Source organism: Mirounga angustirostris, unplaced genomic scaffold (genome assembly GCF_029215605.1).
Source record: "Mirounga angustirostris isolate CCGP_5_RB_7025 unplaced genomic scaffold, mMirAng1.0.hap1 SCAF_5, whole genome shotgun sequence".
NCBI classification, from domain to species: Eukaryota; Metazoa; Chordata; class Mammalia; order Carnivora; family Phocidae; genus Mirounga; species Mirounga angustirostris.
Genome location: NW_026991713.1, coordinates 93,781,842 through 93,796,021, shown reverse-complemented (window position 1 = coordinate 93,796,021; position 14,180 = coordinate 93,781,842). Strand labels below are relative to the sequence as shown.

General features: G+C 44.0%; 1 protein-coding gene across 10 annotated transcripts in view; it reads left to right on the top strand.

Annotated features, from left to right (window-relative positions):
* Window positions 1-241: 241 nt before the first annotated feature.
* Window positions 242-14,180, top strand: part of GABARAPL1 (GABA type A receptor associated protein like 1) — a 57,454-nt gene continuing 43,515 nt past the window's right edge. For 3 of the 10 annotated variants that reach the window (XM_064591569.1, XM_064591568.1, XM_064591567.1), the window contains exons 1-5: window positions 250-630; window positions 828-905; window positions 5,347-5,425; window positions 6,475-6,593; window positions 7,449-7,510. In XM_064591569.1, the coding sequence (XP_064447639.1) occupies window positions 541-630; window positions 828-905; window positions 5,347-5,425; window positions 6,475-6,593; window positions 7,449-7,510 (428 nt within the window). In that variant the 5' untranslated portion in view covers window positions 250-540. Of the gene's footprint in view, window positions 631-827; window positions 906-5,346; window positions 5,426-6,474; window positions 6,594-7,448; window positions 7,511-7,712; window positions 8,798-9,033; window positions 9,098-10,227; window positions 11,369-14,180 lie in introns of those variants that run through there. The other 7 variants (XM_064591571.1, XM_064591574.1, XM_064591572.1 and 4 more) reach the window with 7 other exon arrangements.

Here is a 14,180-nt window from a genome sequence, read left to right as displayed (position 1 = left end):
GTGTTTGTTTTTGGATCAAACCAAGAAACAGCGAGAAAGAGGGAAGAAGATATTTTTGGGACGTATTTTTTGCATTCAAACCACTTTTAGTGTCACAGCCGCAATAAAACTCGAAGTAAAAAATTTTCACGTCTGCAACAAACTCCACTCAGGAAAGTTTAGATTGAAAGAGAACTCCTCGAAAATAGACCGTGTTCCGCCCTCCCCCCCGCCCGGCGCGGTCCAAACGCTGGGGGCGGGGTGGGGAGGCGGGACGTCATGACGTCACAATACCAACGCGCTGCCGTGTTGTTTTTGTGCTCCCAGCTCTCGGGACGGGCCGCTGGGATTTCTCTACCTGACCCACTCTGCCCTGCGTCCGAGGGGACCCGACATCCCTTCTGAAAGCTCTGCCACGCTGCGTTGCGACGGGAGCTGGCATTTCTGGGGCGGTCCTGATACCTATCGAAATTTGGCAGAGGGAAGGGAGACGGGAGAGACGCAGCCATCAGCGAGGAAGGCAGGCCCCGTCCGGGGATCTCAGAAACCCTGCGGTCCATCATGAAGTTCCAGTACAAGGAGGACCATCCCTTTGAGTATCGGAAAAAGGAAGGAGAAAAGATCCGGAAGAAGTATCCGGACAGGGTCCCTGTGAGTGTAATGGGGAACGGGGAGGGGCAGGGAAGGGGGTTAGCGGGGCTGGGGGGAACGGGGGAGTCGTGATGGCTGCCCTAAGGTACCGAAGAAGCGTGGTCTCCATGATGACTGAGCCTGAACACCCTTCACTGCTAGGACGGCCAGTGGAATGGACGTTCTCACTGCAGATCTTTTAAAACTCATCTCCCCAGGGCCCGTCGTCTTTGGAACTGACCGCATCTTTAGAGCGGAGCCTACGTTTGAGTGACTCAGCAGTATTCAGAGGATGTGTAGGTGTTCAAAATGTGGCTCTTCCGTGAGGGAAGGATCAGGTTGGGACCCTACATTTGTTCCCTTTAAGATCCCAGGGAAATTGTTCTGGAAATAACTTGATGCAATGAGGTTTGCGTCCGTCGATTTCTGTTTTAGGCGCTTCTCCCGTAAGTCGACTTTGGCCCTCGTAACATTGGGTTTGGGAGGCAAAGGTTCAGAAACCAATGGATCCTTTCTTTCTTCCATAAGTAGAAAAGTGTGTGTGTGTTGGGGGGAGGGGGGCGCCACAAGACAGGTCCGGCCCAGAAAACAAGGTCACGTTCTCTGCGCAACAGCCCGATTGCCTCATCATTCTTGGCTCCAGGGGCATTTATGGATGCAGCCAGTCTCCCACCGGTACTTACTCGATCAGATTGTACCTGCACACAATGATGAAGGACTGAGGCCTTTTTCTTTTCGTTTTGGAAGCTGGTTTATGTGGTTAAAATTAGTGCCTGCAGTTAGGAGATAAGAGGAAACATTAAGGTAGCGTTCTGCATCCGGGCGCTTTTTCCGTCACCCCCTCCCCCGCCACTTGCCTGGTTTTTCTGTAATGTAGGCTGCGCAGCTGGATTGGAAGGTAGAAGACTTTTAAGTGTGGTAGGGGGAACAACAACCCTTGCGTTTTGGAGGTGGAAGAGCAGAGACTTTCAGATTGTGCTATCTTCAGGCGGGGATATTAGGATAAAGATTACATATTATGTACAGGTAAAGTAATTGTGATTATCTGGTGTCAGTTTTTGACCCGCAGGTACCCTTTGGGACTCTTCAATCCTTACCTAATTTTCATCGTGTTACGGCTGCTGGAAGCATCTTGGGCATTATGCCCGCAGTAGAAATCCCGTGCAGTCCTTCATAAGGAAGCAAGAAGACCTTAGGGCTGTTCCATTCACCAGGAATTGCACACAAGGGTGTTCGGCTAAAAAAGAGAGCTAGCTCTGTTGCTCACCCACTTAATGATCCTTTGCAAATTACCTGTTCAGTCTCTGGACCTTGGGTGACTGCTTCAGAAGGTTCCCCCAATTGTGGTGATAGCGGTCCTGCTTTCTTAGAATATTTAAAAATGTCAACTTTCATTGATTGATAGTTTTCTCTGTATCTGGAAGTATTGTACATGCTCTGACTTTATTCACTTAATCCTCACACCATTATAATCCCGTTCTACAGATGAAGGATCTGTAGCACAGAGAAATGAAGTATTGCTAAAGGTTTCCTGTGGCTGGTGTGTGGCAGAGCTGAGATTCCAACTCTGGTTGTGGGATCCTCCATGCCATATCGTTTCTCAGTTTCTAATACAGTTCTATTAAACGATTAAGGAGGCACTGTGTACCTCACACTGTTAGGTATTGGAAATCAAGAGAAAACATCGTGGCCCTCAAAAGGTCAGAGTCGTATGATGCCAGACAGCATCAATGACTACCATTTATTCAGAACTCTTAGGTCTGAGGTTCTGTTGCAGTAGCTCTACCTAAGTCACAAATTCTGAAATGTACCTGTTCCTAAATCTAGTTAAAATTCCCAGGGATTTCGGGGCGCCTGGGTGGCTCAGTCGGTTAAGTGTCTGCCTTCGGCTCAGGTCATGGTCTCAGGGTCCTGGGATCGAGCCCGCATCGGGCTCCCTGCTCGGCGGGGAGTCTGCTTCTCCCTCTCCCTCTGCTGCTCCCCCTGTTTGTGCTGTCCCTCTCTCTCTGTCAAATAAATAAATAAAATTTAAAATTCCCAGGTATTTCTTCAAAACTGAGCCCTTCCCATTTCCGCCATTTACATGCACTCACCCAGAATATTTCAACTCATCCTCCCTATTTTCCTGCTCATTGTTTGATGTAAAAAAAAAAAATGTTTTACCTCTGTGATAATTTGTAAGCTGTTAGAACCGTCAGATCTCATGGTTCCTCCAGTTGGTTTTTAACCAGTTTATAAGCCTCCCAACTGCTCCTCAGGTGCTCAGCCTGTGACCTTTGTAGTTGTGACACAGGAAGAAGAGCTCTGCTCTCTGAGTTGTGAGATTTTGTTCTAGTTCTGGGCAGGATCCTTAATCTTGATGTCCTAAAGTGTCCATTTTACAAAAAAAAAAAAAAGAGGGTTAGTGTAAGTGATTTCTGAAGCCCCTTTCAGCTGGACCATTGGTGTTACCAATGCAGTCAAGTACCCTGACTGCTCACATAACTCAATTTTAGTTTGGCCCCACCTTATCTCTTAGCTACCATCCAAAAGAATAGATGTGTCATACCTCGAGAGGGGAGGGTTTCTTGAGATCTTAAAGTATCTTAATAGCTACAATGTATTGAAAATCTGCAACATTGTGGTTAGGAACAGATTGTCTAGGCTTTAAACTTTGTAAAAGGCCCTGTGGAATATAGGCCACATTGCACGGAAGAAAAAAACCTGAGCACCATAGAGGAAAAGCATCTAACCCAGGGCCCACAAGTAGAGTTGGGATTCTTGGAAACCTAAAATATTTTCTGGTAAGCCAAGGCCTTAATGATTACCCAACCCCTTCCTGTTCCTCTCCAAAGCCTGCCCTCCAGTCTGGATGTCTTATCTGCAGTATGTTTTATTGCCCTCTTTTTCTGCTCTCTTTTTGTGGTTTCCATCACTTCCGACTGATGGGAGCTGGCAGCTCTCAGGGTTCCTTTGAGACACAGTGCTAGGCTCCCTCTCTTTCCCTTTGATTTTATCAACTTGCTGCCTCCTGTCCATCCTCATTGTTGGGGCTTCACTGGTCTCTCCCTGAACCTCTTCCTACTTTTTCTTTTAAATTTCTGATTCACATTTTTTTTTCTCCAGTTTTCATTTTAAAATTTTTAGTGGGATCATGTCCCTCTGGTCTTCCTGGTTCAGGATTCTTTTTCTCCAGAAACACAAAATAATGTTTTTCACTATTTTAATGTGTTCCCTTTCATTTAAAAGCTTCAAGCCCCAAGTCCTGCTCTTGAAGCCAATCCTTATATTAAGATAATTCTTTATAATTTACAAATCATTTTCACATAAAATTATATGGATTACTCAAGGTAATTGTATCAGTACCGTGACTGTAAAAGATATGTTGGAAAGTTACCGTTTTCTTTTACTCACTGGAATGCTGTGGCTCAGTGAAGTTAAGTGACCTGTTGAAGATCACACAGTTCCTTGGGATACTTGTCTAGTGTTACTTCTGCTTCTGTAACTCTTCTACATTTATTGTATGTTTGATCAGGAATTATTGTATTTTCTTTCTTTCTTTTTTTTTTTTTTGTAAGATGTTATTTATTTGACAGAGAGACAGCAAGAGAGGGAACACAAGCAGGGGGAGTGGGAGAGGGAGAAGCAGGCTTCCCGCCGAGCAGGGAGCCCGACATGGGGCTCCATCCCAGGACCCCGGGATCATGACTTGAGCCAAAGGCAGATGCTAAAAATCGAAAGCTGATGGTTTTATAAAAGATTTTAAATATTTATAATTTTAGTTAAATTACATAAGCTATAAATACTAAGTATAAATTTGTAATTATTATATAAATTAAATGTTATTTAAATATTTAAAATTTTCTGCATAAAATCTTTAATTTTTATATATCTTCATTTTTTCTTTTCATTACAGAAATATATGATCTCTATAAAATTTGATGTGTTATAGAAATATTTAATGTAGACATTGAAATCCCTTAAAATACCAACGCCTAACCAATATTGATAAATGGGTTCTTGTAAATGACTTCGTATTACAGGATCTCATACTCTCAGTACTATTTAGTACTTTCTTTGACCTAATAAAACGTGCCTTGAACATTTTTTTTCAGTCATTCTTGAAAATTTTGACACAGTATAGAATTTAAACCACATTTTATGAGTACCTTTAATAAGTGCATTCATTAGAAAGAATAAAACCAGTAGGTACTCAGGAGCATTGGAGGAAATGCACAGTCCTCTTGATGCTCTCATTAAATACGAGGAAGTATAGATCCTACACCTGACAGGTAACTTGTAATTACGTAAACTCAAGGTTCTTTCTACTTTTCGTCGCATGCCCTCCATTCTCTTCTTGTTGCAGTAATAGAACTGTAATCTTACTAAGGAAGCCCATGTTCCCATAGGTTTTGTAAGAGGTAAAGGGGAATAAAAAATGGGAACATTTTTTTTTTATAATTATTTGACAGAGAGAGACAGAGCGAGAGAGCAAACACAAGCAGGGGGAGTAGGAGAGGGAGAAGCAGGCTTCCCCGTGGAGCAGGGAGCCCGATGTGGGGCTCAATCCCAGGACCCCGGGATCACGACCTGAGCCGAAGGCAGACGCTTAACGACTGAGCCACCCAGGTGCCCCAGAAATGGGAACATTTTAGTGGGTCTAGACAAATGCACTTCAAATAGGGCAACTGTAGGATGTGGGAGGAAAAATACTAGATTAGATTCTGTATTTTTCATTCTCACTTTCCTCCTTCCCAGGTGATTGTGGAGAAGGCTCCTAAGGCCAGGGTGCCTGATCTGGACAAGAGGAAGTACCTGGTGCCTTCTGACCTCACAGGTAATGCTTTTTCCCTCCCCAGGCCCTCCTTCCCATCGTGGAGCCTCTCTTGTACCTCCTGTGTGCATGAGATTGTGGGATTGAGAGGAAGTAGAGTTGAAGAAAGTGGGTGGGATTCTCCAGAGAGTGGGGGGGGGCGCGCAAACCGGAGTGACTCAGCCGTTCTTCTCCATTGCCAGTTCGCTTATGCATTTCCCATCACAAAGTCTTGTGTGATTTAGACACAGCAGAATGCACAACATTGAAAGCAATGGCCAGATGCCTGTGTTTTAAACTACTTAGAATCTGCTTTGTTATTGTGATACCAGTTTATTCCAAAAGGAAAGTCAGAGGGCGGATTACATTTTAGAGATTCACAGGTGAATACTTTGTCTCCTCATATTTGGTAATATGTTTTGTAGATACTGTTTGGGATTACAAAGAATATATTGTTCACCTTAGTGATCGTTAATGGAATAACCAGGAATCCAGAAAATACTGGAAAGATTTTGTAGATGTATTTGCCCCAGGGTTGTTAGATTTGAGTATCAGTCTTCTAGAACTTTTTCAATATGTTTGGTAGAAGGTGCAGCATTGAACCCCACTTATTGCCCAGACTTTGGGATGAGCGACCATGCTGAGATTACTGGAGTCCAGTAGACCTCTCCCCATCACTTGTTTGTCGTAAGGTGGGAATGAGGATGGAAGTGCATTTCAGATCCCATTTAGACAACGATTAAAGAGTATTTTGGTCTAGATGTACGTAGGATTCCCTCAAAGTCTTCCTCAAGCTTTGAGTGGAGATGCTAACAGTATGTCTGAAATTGAGTAAAGTGGGAAAGGATTGAAGAATAAGCTTCTCAGTGGCATGTCAGTTGCACGTTCTATTTCTTTGAGTTGCACGTTCTATTTCTAAAGCTATAGAACAGTATTTGGCTCTGCTGAGATTTTATCTAAAGCTGGTACTTTAAAGGGCGCAGGTGCAGTAGAGGTTTTGTTTTGTTTTTTCTAGGCCTTCCCCCCTTGTTTTTCCTAATTGCCTTCCTTTTCTAAAACCTTCCTTTATCCAGTTGGCCAGTTCTACTTCTTAATCCGGAAGAGGATCCACCTGAGGCCTGAGGACGCCTTATTCTTCTTTGTCAACAACACTATCCCTCCTACTAGTGCTACCATGGGCCAGCTCTATGAGGTAAGTGTCCTGGTCACAACACCGTGCAGTCTCGTGTTCTCCAGCCTTTGTTCCAGGATCTGTTGATAACACACCTGGGAAGTGGGGCAAGAGGTGTTACTTCCCTGTATCCCCTTACACATCGCAGTGTTAAGGCTCTGGGCGATTAAATGTCACTTGGCCTCTAGGGATTGAGCCGCTTACTAGGTTCATTCTTTCTGAATTCTCAGTTTTGCCTTCTTCTAGGGTTCTAATCTTGGATTGTCTTTATTGAAACAGCAAGAAATTGTTTCTGACTGCAAATTCTAAGTAGAATGAAATTTAAAATTACAAGGCAAAGCCTTTAAATTGATTCATTTGTCTTAATTGATAAACTCAGTTGGAGAGAGTAATTTGCTGACTTCATTTGGTTTGATTGGTAAACTGTCAGGATCTAATGAGAAAACTATTGTAAAGGACTTGCTCATGCTGTATCACCCGATTTTATGGCTGTATTATTCCTTAAAGGATTTCACATGGTATTGCCTTCTTATTGTGCCCTGTGAGTTGTGTAAACTTATTCTAACAATCTCTTAATCTCATTTTTATTCCATAGCCTATAATCCCTGTTAGTGTATATTGTCATATATGGTTTTTTTGTATCTGTGTTCCCCTTGCCTAGAATGAGCTTTTTTAAGGGTCATGTTCTTATCCCTGATATCTGTACGTATGGATGTTCTCTTTGAAGATTTTTTGTGAACTCAAAAGTTGAATTCCTGTCACTTCTTTATTCTTTTCTCAGTGGAGGCTAATGACTCCTATACCTACCTACCTCGTGTGAGGCTCAAAATCCTCAAGATAGTGAATGTGATGTTTCCCTCTTGTCTCTTCCCTCAGGACAACCATGAGGAAGACTATTTTCTGTATGTGGCCTACAGTGACGAGAGTGTCTATGGGAAGTGAGTGTTGGAAGCCCAGCAGATGGGAGCACCTGGACTCGGGGGTAGGGGGAGGGGCGTGTGTGGGACTTGGGGAAGGAGAGGGAGGGCTCCCACCGTGGCGGAGACAGAAGGGGAAGATATCTGGAAACACTACACTGCACACAACGTCATCATAATTTCACACGCTCAATTGATATTTTCTGCTGCTTCCTCGGCCCAGGGAGAAAGTATGTCAGGACAGAGGCGTTGGATTGGCTTTGATAGAGGAATGAAGACGATTTAATTTCACAACATTTCTGTGAATTGTTTTTTGTGTGACTTCACGGAAGAGGCAGGAGGCGGGCAAGTTGGGGCCAGAGATGATTGTGGACCACCAGTAACTTCCTGCTCTCTTTCCTCTTTGGGCAGAGATTCTATTTTTGACATTTGCACAAGACAGGTAGGGAAAGGGGATGAGGATGTTTTAGGACTACTTTCTGGCTTTTCATTCCTAGGGACCAAAAGAAGCCCATTGTAATTAAGGCATTGTGACCCTGACCTATCTCCACTCCTCCCCATCCCTGTCATAATCCCACATACATCCCAAGACATCACAGCGCCACCCAGTGGTGCTGGTTGACATTAGGCAGACATTGAGATGGAGCTCTCTCACCACTGGAAGACGGCGGCCGGGCATGAGAGATGGTGTAGTTTTGAAGATAGTTTTGGTAGCATTAAACTGGAAAGTTGAGCATCTCTGTCTAACCTGCTCTCTCTCTGGTGCCCCTTATCCCATACCTACGTGGGACTTCAGTGAGCCACAACCATTTCCAATAACGAGCTATAAAACCACTCCTTCAGCATTTCCCAAACTTTGCTCCACGTATAGGGACAGAGATGTCTTATATACGGGAGGGGCAGGTATGAGGTGAGACAGATTGTCTGCGCCTCCCACTCAGCCAGGATTCTTGCTCCCTTGTTGCTGTCCCTTCAGTCCCAGGCACACAGAACTGCTAAGTGATGACCAGCTGCCTCCTGACTTAGGTTTTCATGTACTGCAGCTGCTAGTTAGACAGGTTTGAGGGGATGACTTAATACTTCATGGGGATTCTATGGATTCTGATTTTTTTCACTTTGGGGGTTATATGGGCGGGGGTGGGGAGCAGGCATCGCACTCAGACATGACATTTCAGTTCATCTCTGCTAATGAAAAGGGTCCTTCCTGTGGGAGAAATCTGTGTCCGTTCTGTCAGCTGCAGATTCTTGTGTAATGAAGTTTATGCTGTCAGGCCAAGGAAATAAAATAATTGCATACCTTGAAAACCAGCCATGAGTTCAGAGATGTTGCTTTTTTTGACCGTACATGTGAATAGATGGCGTGTGGACTCTGAGCAGAAAACTTTGAGTGAGGGTGGCTGTTAGAAACGAATGTTCACGCATGGTCAGACGTAGACAGGTTTACTTAGCTCTTTACTGGCCAGGAGCTGCTGTTCAGAGGTGAATGTGGTGGGGCAGCGTGCCTGGGGCGTGGGTGATGTGTGTGTGATTTTTCTGCTCCACAGGTAATGCTTTGTCATTGCTTTGTCATTGCTTTATGTGTTTCTCAAAGCTGAAGATGGAACACTGCCTGGGTGAGACTATAAGGGGTAAGGTGGGGGTGTGCTTATTAAAAGTGCAGATGTCTATGGCTCGTCCCAGAGTTAGCTGACTCAGAATCTCAGCGTAGGCGACTGTGTTGTTCACCAGCTCCTCCTGATTCTGCTGTACGCCCAAGGTGGAGAGGCATTGCTCTCTCTACCCGGTTTTGTTCTGAGTCGCAACCAGACCTGTTCTCTCTGTCACGTCTTGGTCATTGTGAGGCCACCATGTCCCAGAGTAGCTAATGGCACATAGGTAAGGCTCCTGGGGTCAGAACAAGCTTGATGTCTTCTGACCATATGAGAGTCATTCATTCATTTGGAACCAAAATGTGGATGCGCAGTGAGGGTGTAAAGTTATGAGACAAGGAAACACCAAGGAAGTAGTACAAAGTCCTGTTTTTTAACCTTAAAGGCCATCTCTAGTCCTCTTTCATCTCTTGCAGCCATGTGTCCAGATGGTGTCTATCTCTGTAGACTTTTATGGACTATATCACAGTCACCAGATGGATAGAAATAGGTGGTTACAAAAGATCCATGGCAGGGTTCCAACCACCACCAAACCATGCCCAGTGCACTGACTGAGAAAGTTAAGTCAGGATTGAGAGAAAAGGAAGAAGCCCAAGTCCCGCAAGCACAACACGCAGAGAATTATGGAAAGCTCGCAGGAATTTGGATTTTGACATCAAAGCCTTAAAAATGAACACCTGTCAGTACAGACAGAAAAACATCAGGGTGTTGTTTCTGATAAAGTCCAATGGAAGCTCATATTTGAATTATGATACAAACTATATTTTGAAACAAATAGACTTTACCCACTAGCTAGGAATGAGATCAGGTGAATGTTTAAAAGCTAACAAATAACATGGCAGATCCCAGCTCTCTGTACACATTGCAGACAGCCCCTGTAGCACAGAAGACTTGGCCATTGCTAAACTTAAGTAGTTAAGTTTGGAGGTTCTCCCGAGGTGGCCTTTTATTTCAGTCCTCATCTCTGGATATTCCTGGTGGGGAAAATTGCTCCTTGGGTGGGACATTTCATACCATTTTAGACCAGTCTTCTGATTTTATAGATCCATAAAGTTGAATAACTTTTTTTTTTTTTTTTTTTTTTGTCAGAGAGAGGGAACACAAGCAGGGGGAGTGCAAGGGAGAAGCAGGCTCCCCACTGAGCAGGGAGCCCAACGTTGGGCTCGATCCCAGGACCTGGAATCATGACCTGAGCTGAAGGCAGATGCTTAACCGACTGAGCCACCCAGGTGTCCCCATGAAATTGAGTAACTTAGCTAAGTTCAGAGCCAAACCAGATATTTGAGTGCTGTAATTTGGGTCTGATGCTCTTTCATGAACAGTATCTCTCCCAAGTGTGTCTCCTGTGTTTCCTGCTAGTGAAGCTTTAAAGCTGCTTTGTAGCCTCAGGCAATTGTGTCAGTCTTGAACTAAAAACACTTTAGGAAATGTCTTTTCATTAACCTTGGGTTAATGTCCCAGGTAAGATTGACTTGCCCTGATCCTTCCTTCGGGAGACCAAGGTTAAATGATGTGTCAAAAAGCCCATTCTTCCCTTGGAGGCCAGTATGACTCAGCAGCAGAGATGAGTGAATCCTTTGCTGTACTCTGGTAGAAAGATCTCAAATACTAGTATGTCGGGTGAGCCTAGATCTCGGTTTCCCAAGGATAGCCTTGGTTCATGCACATTTGTCCTGATTGATTTATTAATGGTTCCTTATTTCACTGTCTCAAGTTTCCCAGTGGACAAAACATACGGTCCTACTCCTAAGTTTAAAAAAAAAAAAAAGAATAGAAGTTTGTCCCCCCCCCATCAAGAGAGAGAACACCTCTGTCATCCAGACAGCATGCCCCAGTACAGCTCTGTGTGGGTGACGAGTCGAAAAAATGCCACTTCGGAATGGCAGACTGTACTGCTTTATTCCATTTTTTCTTGCTCAGTGCAGAATCGTTCTCTTCCTTTAAAGCACGGTGCACTTAAAAGCATAGTGGTAGCCAGGCAAGCACGTGCACTGTGTTGGGCCACTCCCGCTATGCTTCTGTGGCCAAGTGTGAACGGTGCTCCCCAAAGTGGGTGGTGCACAGTCCTCTGGCTGTTACAGTGACCCTTCGAACACAGTATTTTATTGCCGGTTGCTATGGAAATGTTACATTTATTAAGCACTTCTACATTGTCTTTTTATCATTAAGCAAATGTAGCTATGGTATGACATGGATACAGCGCCAAGTCAGCTGTAAAGAACACATTCAGTCACTTCTGGAAAATAAATGAGTTGATACATTGATTCCACCCAGTGTTTACAGAACTTAACTATTCATAGCTGTGTTTTCTTTTGGATCTTTTTTACTCTGACAGATTTGAACAAGCTCCAAGCATTCATAGTTGTTTTGTGTTTGTTTGTTTGTTTATCCCCCTGCATGAAACCACCAATTATTTTCAGAAACTGGCCCATTTTGGCCTAGGGTGGCTCTAAGTCCACGTTGTCACTTCAGTGCAACCCTGAGTAACCAAGTATTTCCTTCCTCTCTCTTGCCTGCCACCCACCTCCTCACCCGCCCTTCTGTTTACCTGGATATTACTGTGTTAGGTGTGAAGTTTGGTCAGCTCTGGCCTGTGGCACATGGTCCTGTGGCTGACTTGGGCTATGGAGCTTGTTTTTCTCACTTTGGTACATGCTTAAAAACAACAACAAAAAAACCCCCAGAAACACAAAGGAGTCCCTGTCTCAAAGGCTGTGAGAGGCTGTGGTGATGTGAGCCTGATTGTCCTGTTATGTCATAGGACCATTTTTTCCCACTTTCTATTATTACAGTTATGGACACTTCGGTACTTCATAAATATACGTGCAGAATTATTTTCCATGTTTGATGTAGCAGGAAATGATCACCCCTAGAAGTAGTCAGATGACAATGCAATATGCCATTGTTTCTTCAACAGTTAACAAGCCCTAAGTCATTCTGGTTGGTGTGTGTCCAACAGCGTGTTGGACCAACAGCGTGTTGGACAGTTTGTTTTGACAGTTCTGTTTTCAGCCTGGCAGGTTATCTGAGATCTTTATGACTTTGGTTGAGAGGTACTTAAGCACCTAAAACTTGAATAAAATGATCTCGAGATCTTGGGTGGAGGGTTGAAGTGCATTTTCTATTTTTACACTTCTAAGTAGGTTCAACGTTACCTCAGATCATTCAGTGAAAGCATGTTGATTGCCTCTTGCTGGGTGTTCAGAGGCTAAAAGTAACAGTAAGCTGTATTTTAGGGGCTGGCATTAGCTAACTCTCTCCAAATCTTTGTTCTGCTGTCATCTCAGGGCCACCCTGAGCACCCTCTCAAGTATTTCAGCAACCTGCACTTACTTGCCACTCTCCCACTCATTCCTACCATGCTTGTTTCTTCACTTAACACAGATCACCTTTTTTTTTTTCTTCAAGATTTATTTGTTTTAGAGAGAGAGCATGTGCACATGCAAACCGGAGGACTGGGGAGTGATGGAGGACGAGAGGGGCAGAGGGAGAAGTAGGAACAACAAGCAGACTCTGTGCTCAGCGTGGGGCTCAACCTCACGACCCTGAGATCAGGACCTGAGCTGAAATCAAGAGGCTGGCGTGCATAACTGACTGCACCACGCAGGTGCCCCAGCACAGATCACCTTTTAACCTTTTTTTTTTTTAAGTCTTCTCACAAGAATCTAAGTTCCACAAAGGCAGAAACTGTTTTGTTCACTGATTTACATGAACTGGTCAGAACTGTGCCTGACACATAGTTTATGCTCAAAAATAGTGAAAGAACAGTAGCTTCTGATAGGACAGAAGGTTTCAGCTCGAGGACTAGGTAATTCTGCTAAGAACTAAATTAACCATAAAAGCACAGATTAGAAAAGGGCCACTCAAGGAACAATGGGAGCCCCTTGGAACTTACTAGAAGATCTTGAGGCAGGAAATAGGGCTCGAATCTCAGTGCTGCCACTTCACTAGCTCTGTGACAAGGGCCGATCTGTCTTCTGTTCAAATGAAATTCTGACTTCCTTTCCTCTCAGATATAACAACAATTACATCTTAGGTTGTGACTATTGAATAAGTCCTTTGCAAACCACTAATTAGCATTGTTGCCTGTTCGGAGTAAATTTTATTTAAAACGACAGTAGCAGGGTAGCTGGCAGAAAAATTTAGGTTTTCGTTGTTTTGCTGACATTCATTGACAACTGCAGGATAGAGCATGAGTCGGGGAAAATGAAGCGGCCTATATTCCGCTGGATGCCTGTAAAGACAGCTCTTCGACGATGGGAAACACAAAGAGAGGGTTTTTTTTTTTTTTTTTTTTTTCCTTTCTGTTAAACTCTCCTTGAGGACTGACTTTCTTGATTATCCATTTATCCTCCATTTATCCTCAGTACTGTTGGTCTTTTCCACAGCAGGCAGTAAAACGTAGACGTGGGGCAGAGTAGCTAGACCATTTTTCATCTTTATCGAGCTGGAATCAATATCATGAATCTTTAAACTTTTTTTTTTTTTGCTAAGTAATTATGAAATGTCCCGACAAACATTCAAGATGGTATACACAAATTAACAGAACTAACTCCCATTCATTAGCTTTTATGCCACCCAAAGCAGAAGGTAAAACACTGCCTTCCAAGGAGGACGCCCTTGGCTCTGGTCTTCCTCAGCCGGAAGTGCGGTGCAGCCGGAAGTGCGGTGCAGCCGGAAGTGCTGTGCAGCGCACCAGGAGCGCTTCCCCACTTCCGAGTGCAGCCCATGGCTCCAGAAGACTAGTTCCCGGATGGCAAGTTAGGTGTCTTTTCTCTTTGCTTTCTTTTGTCTCTTTCGTCTTCTTTATAATCCCCAAGTGTCAAATTCCTCTAGAACCCACACTTCTTAAATATGAGTGGGCAAGAAGGAGAGTTAGAGGTGAGAGGGAGAAGAACAAACACGGCCCTCCAAGATAAAGACTAGATTTTCCTGCCCTACTTGCAATTCTGCGTCAATATGCCAGTGACTTTAGCCTCATGAATTTCAGTTTCCTCGTTGGTAAATTAGAAATAATGATGTCTGCCTCCCAATGACACGGT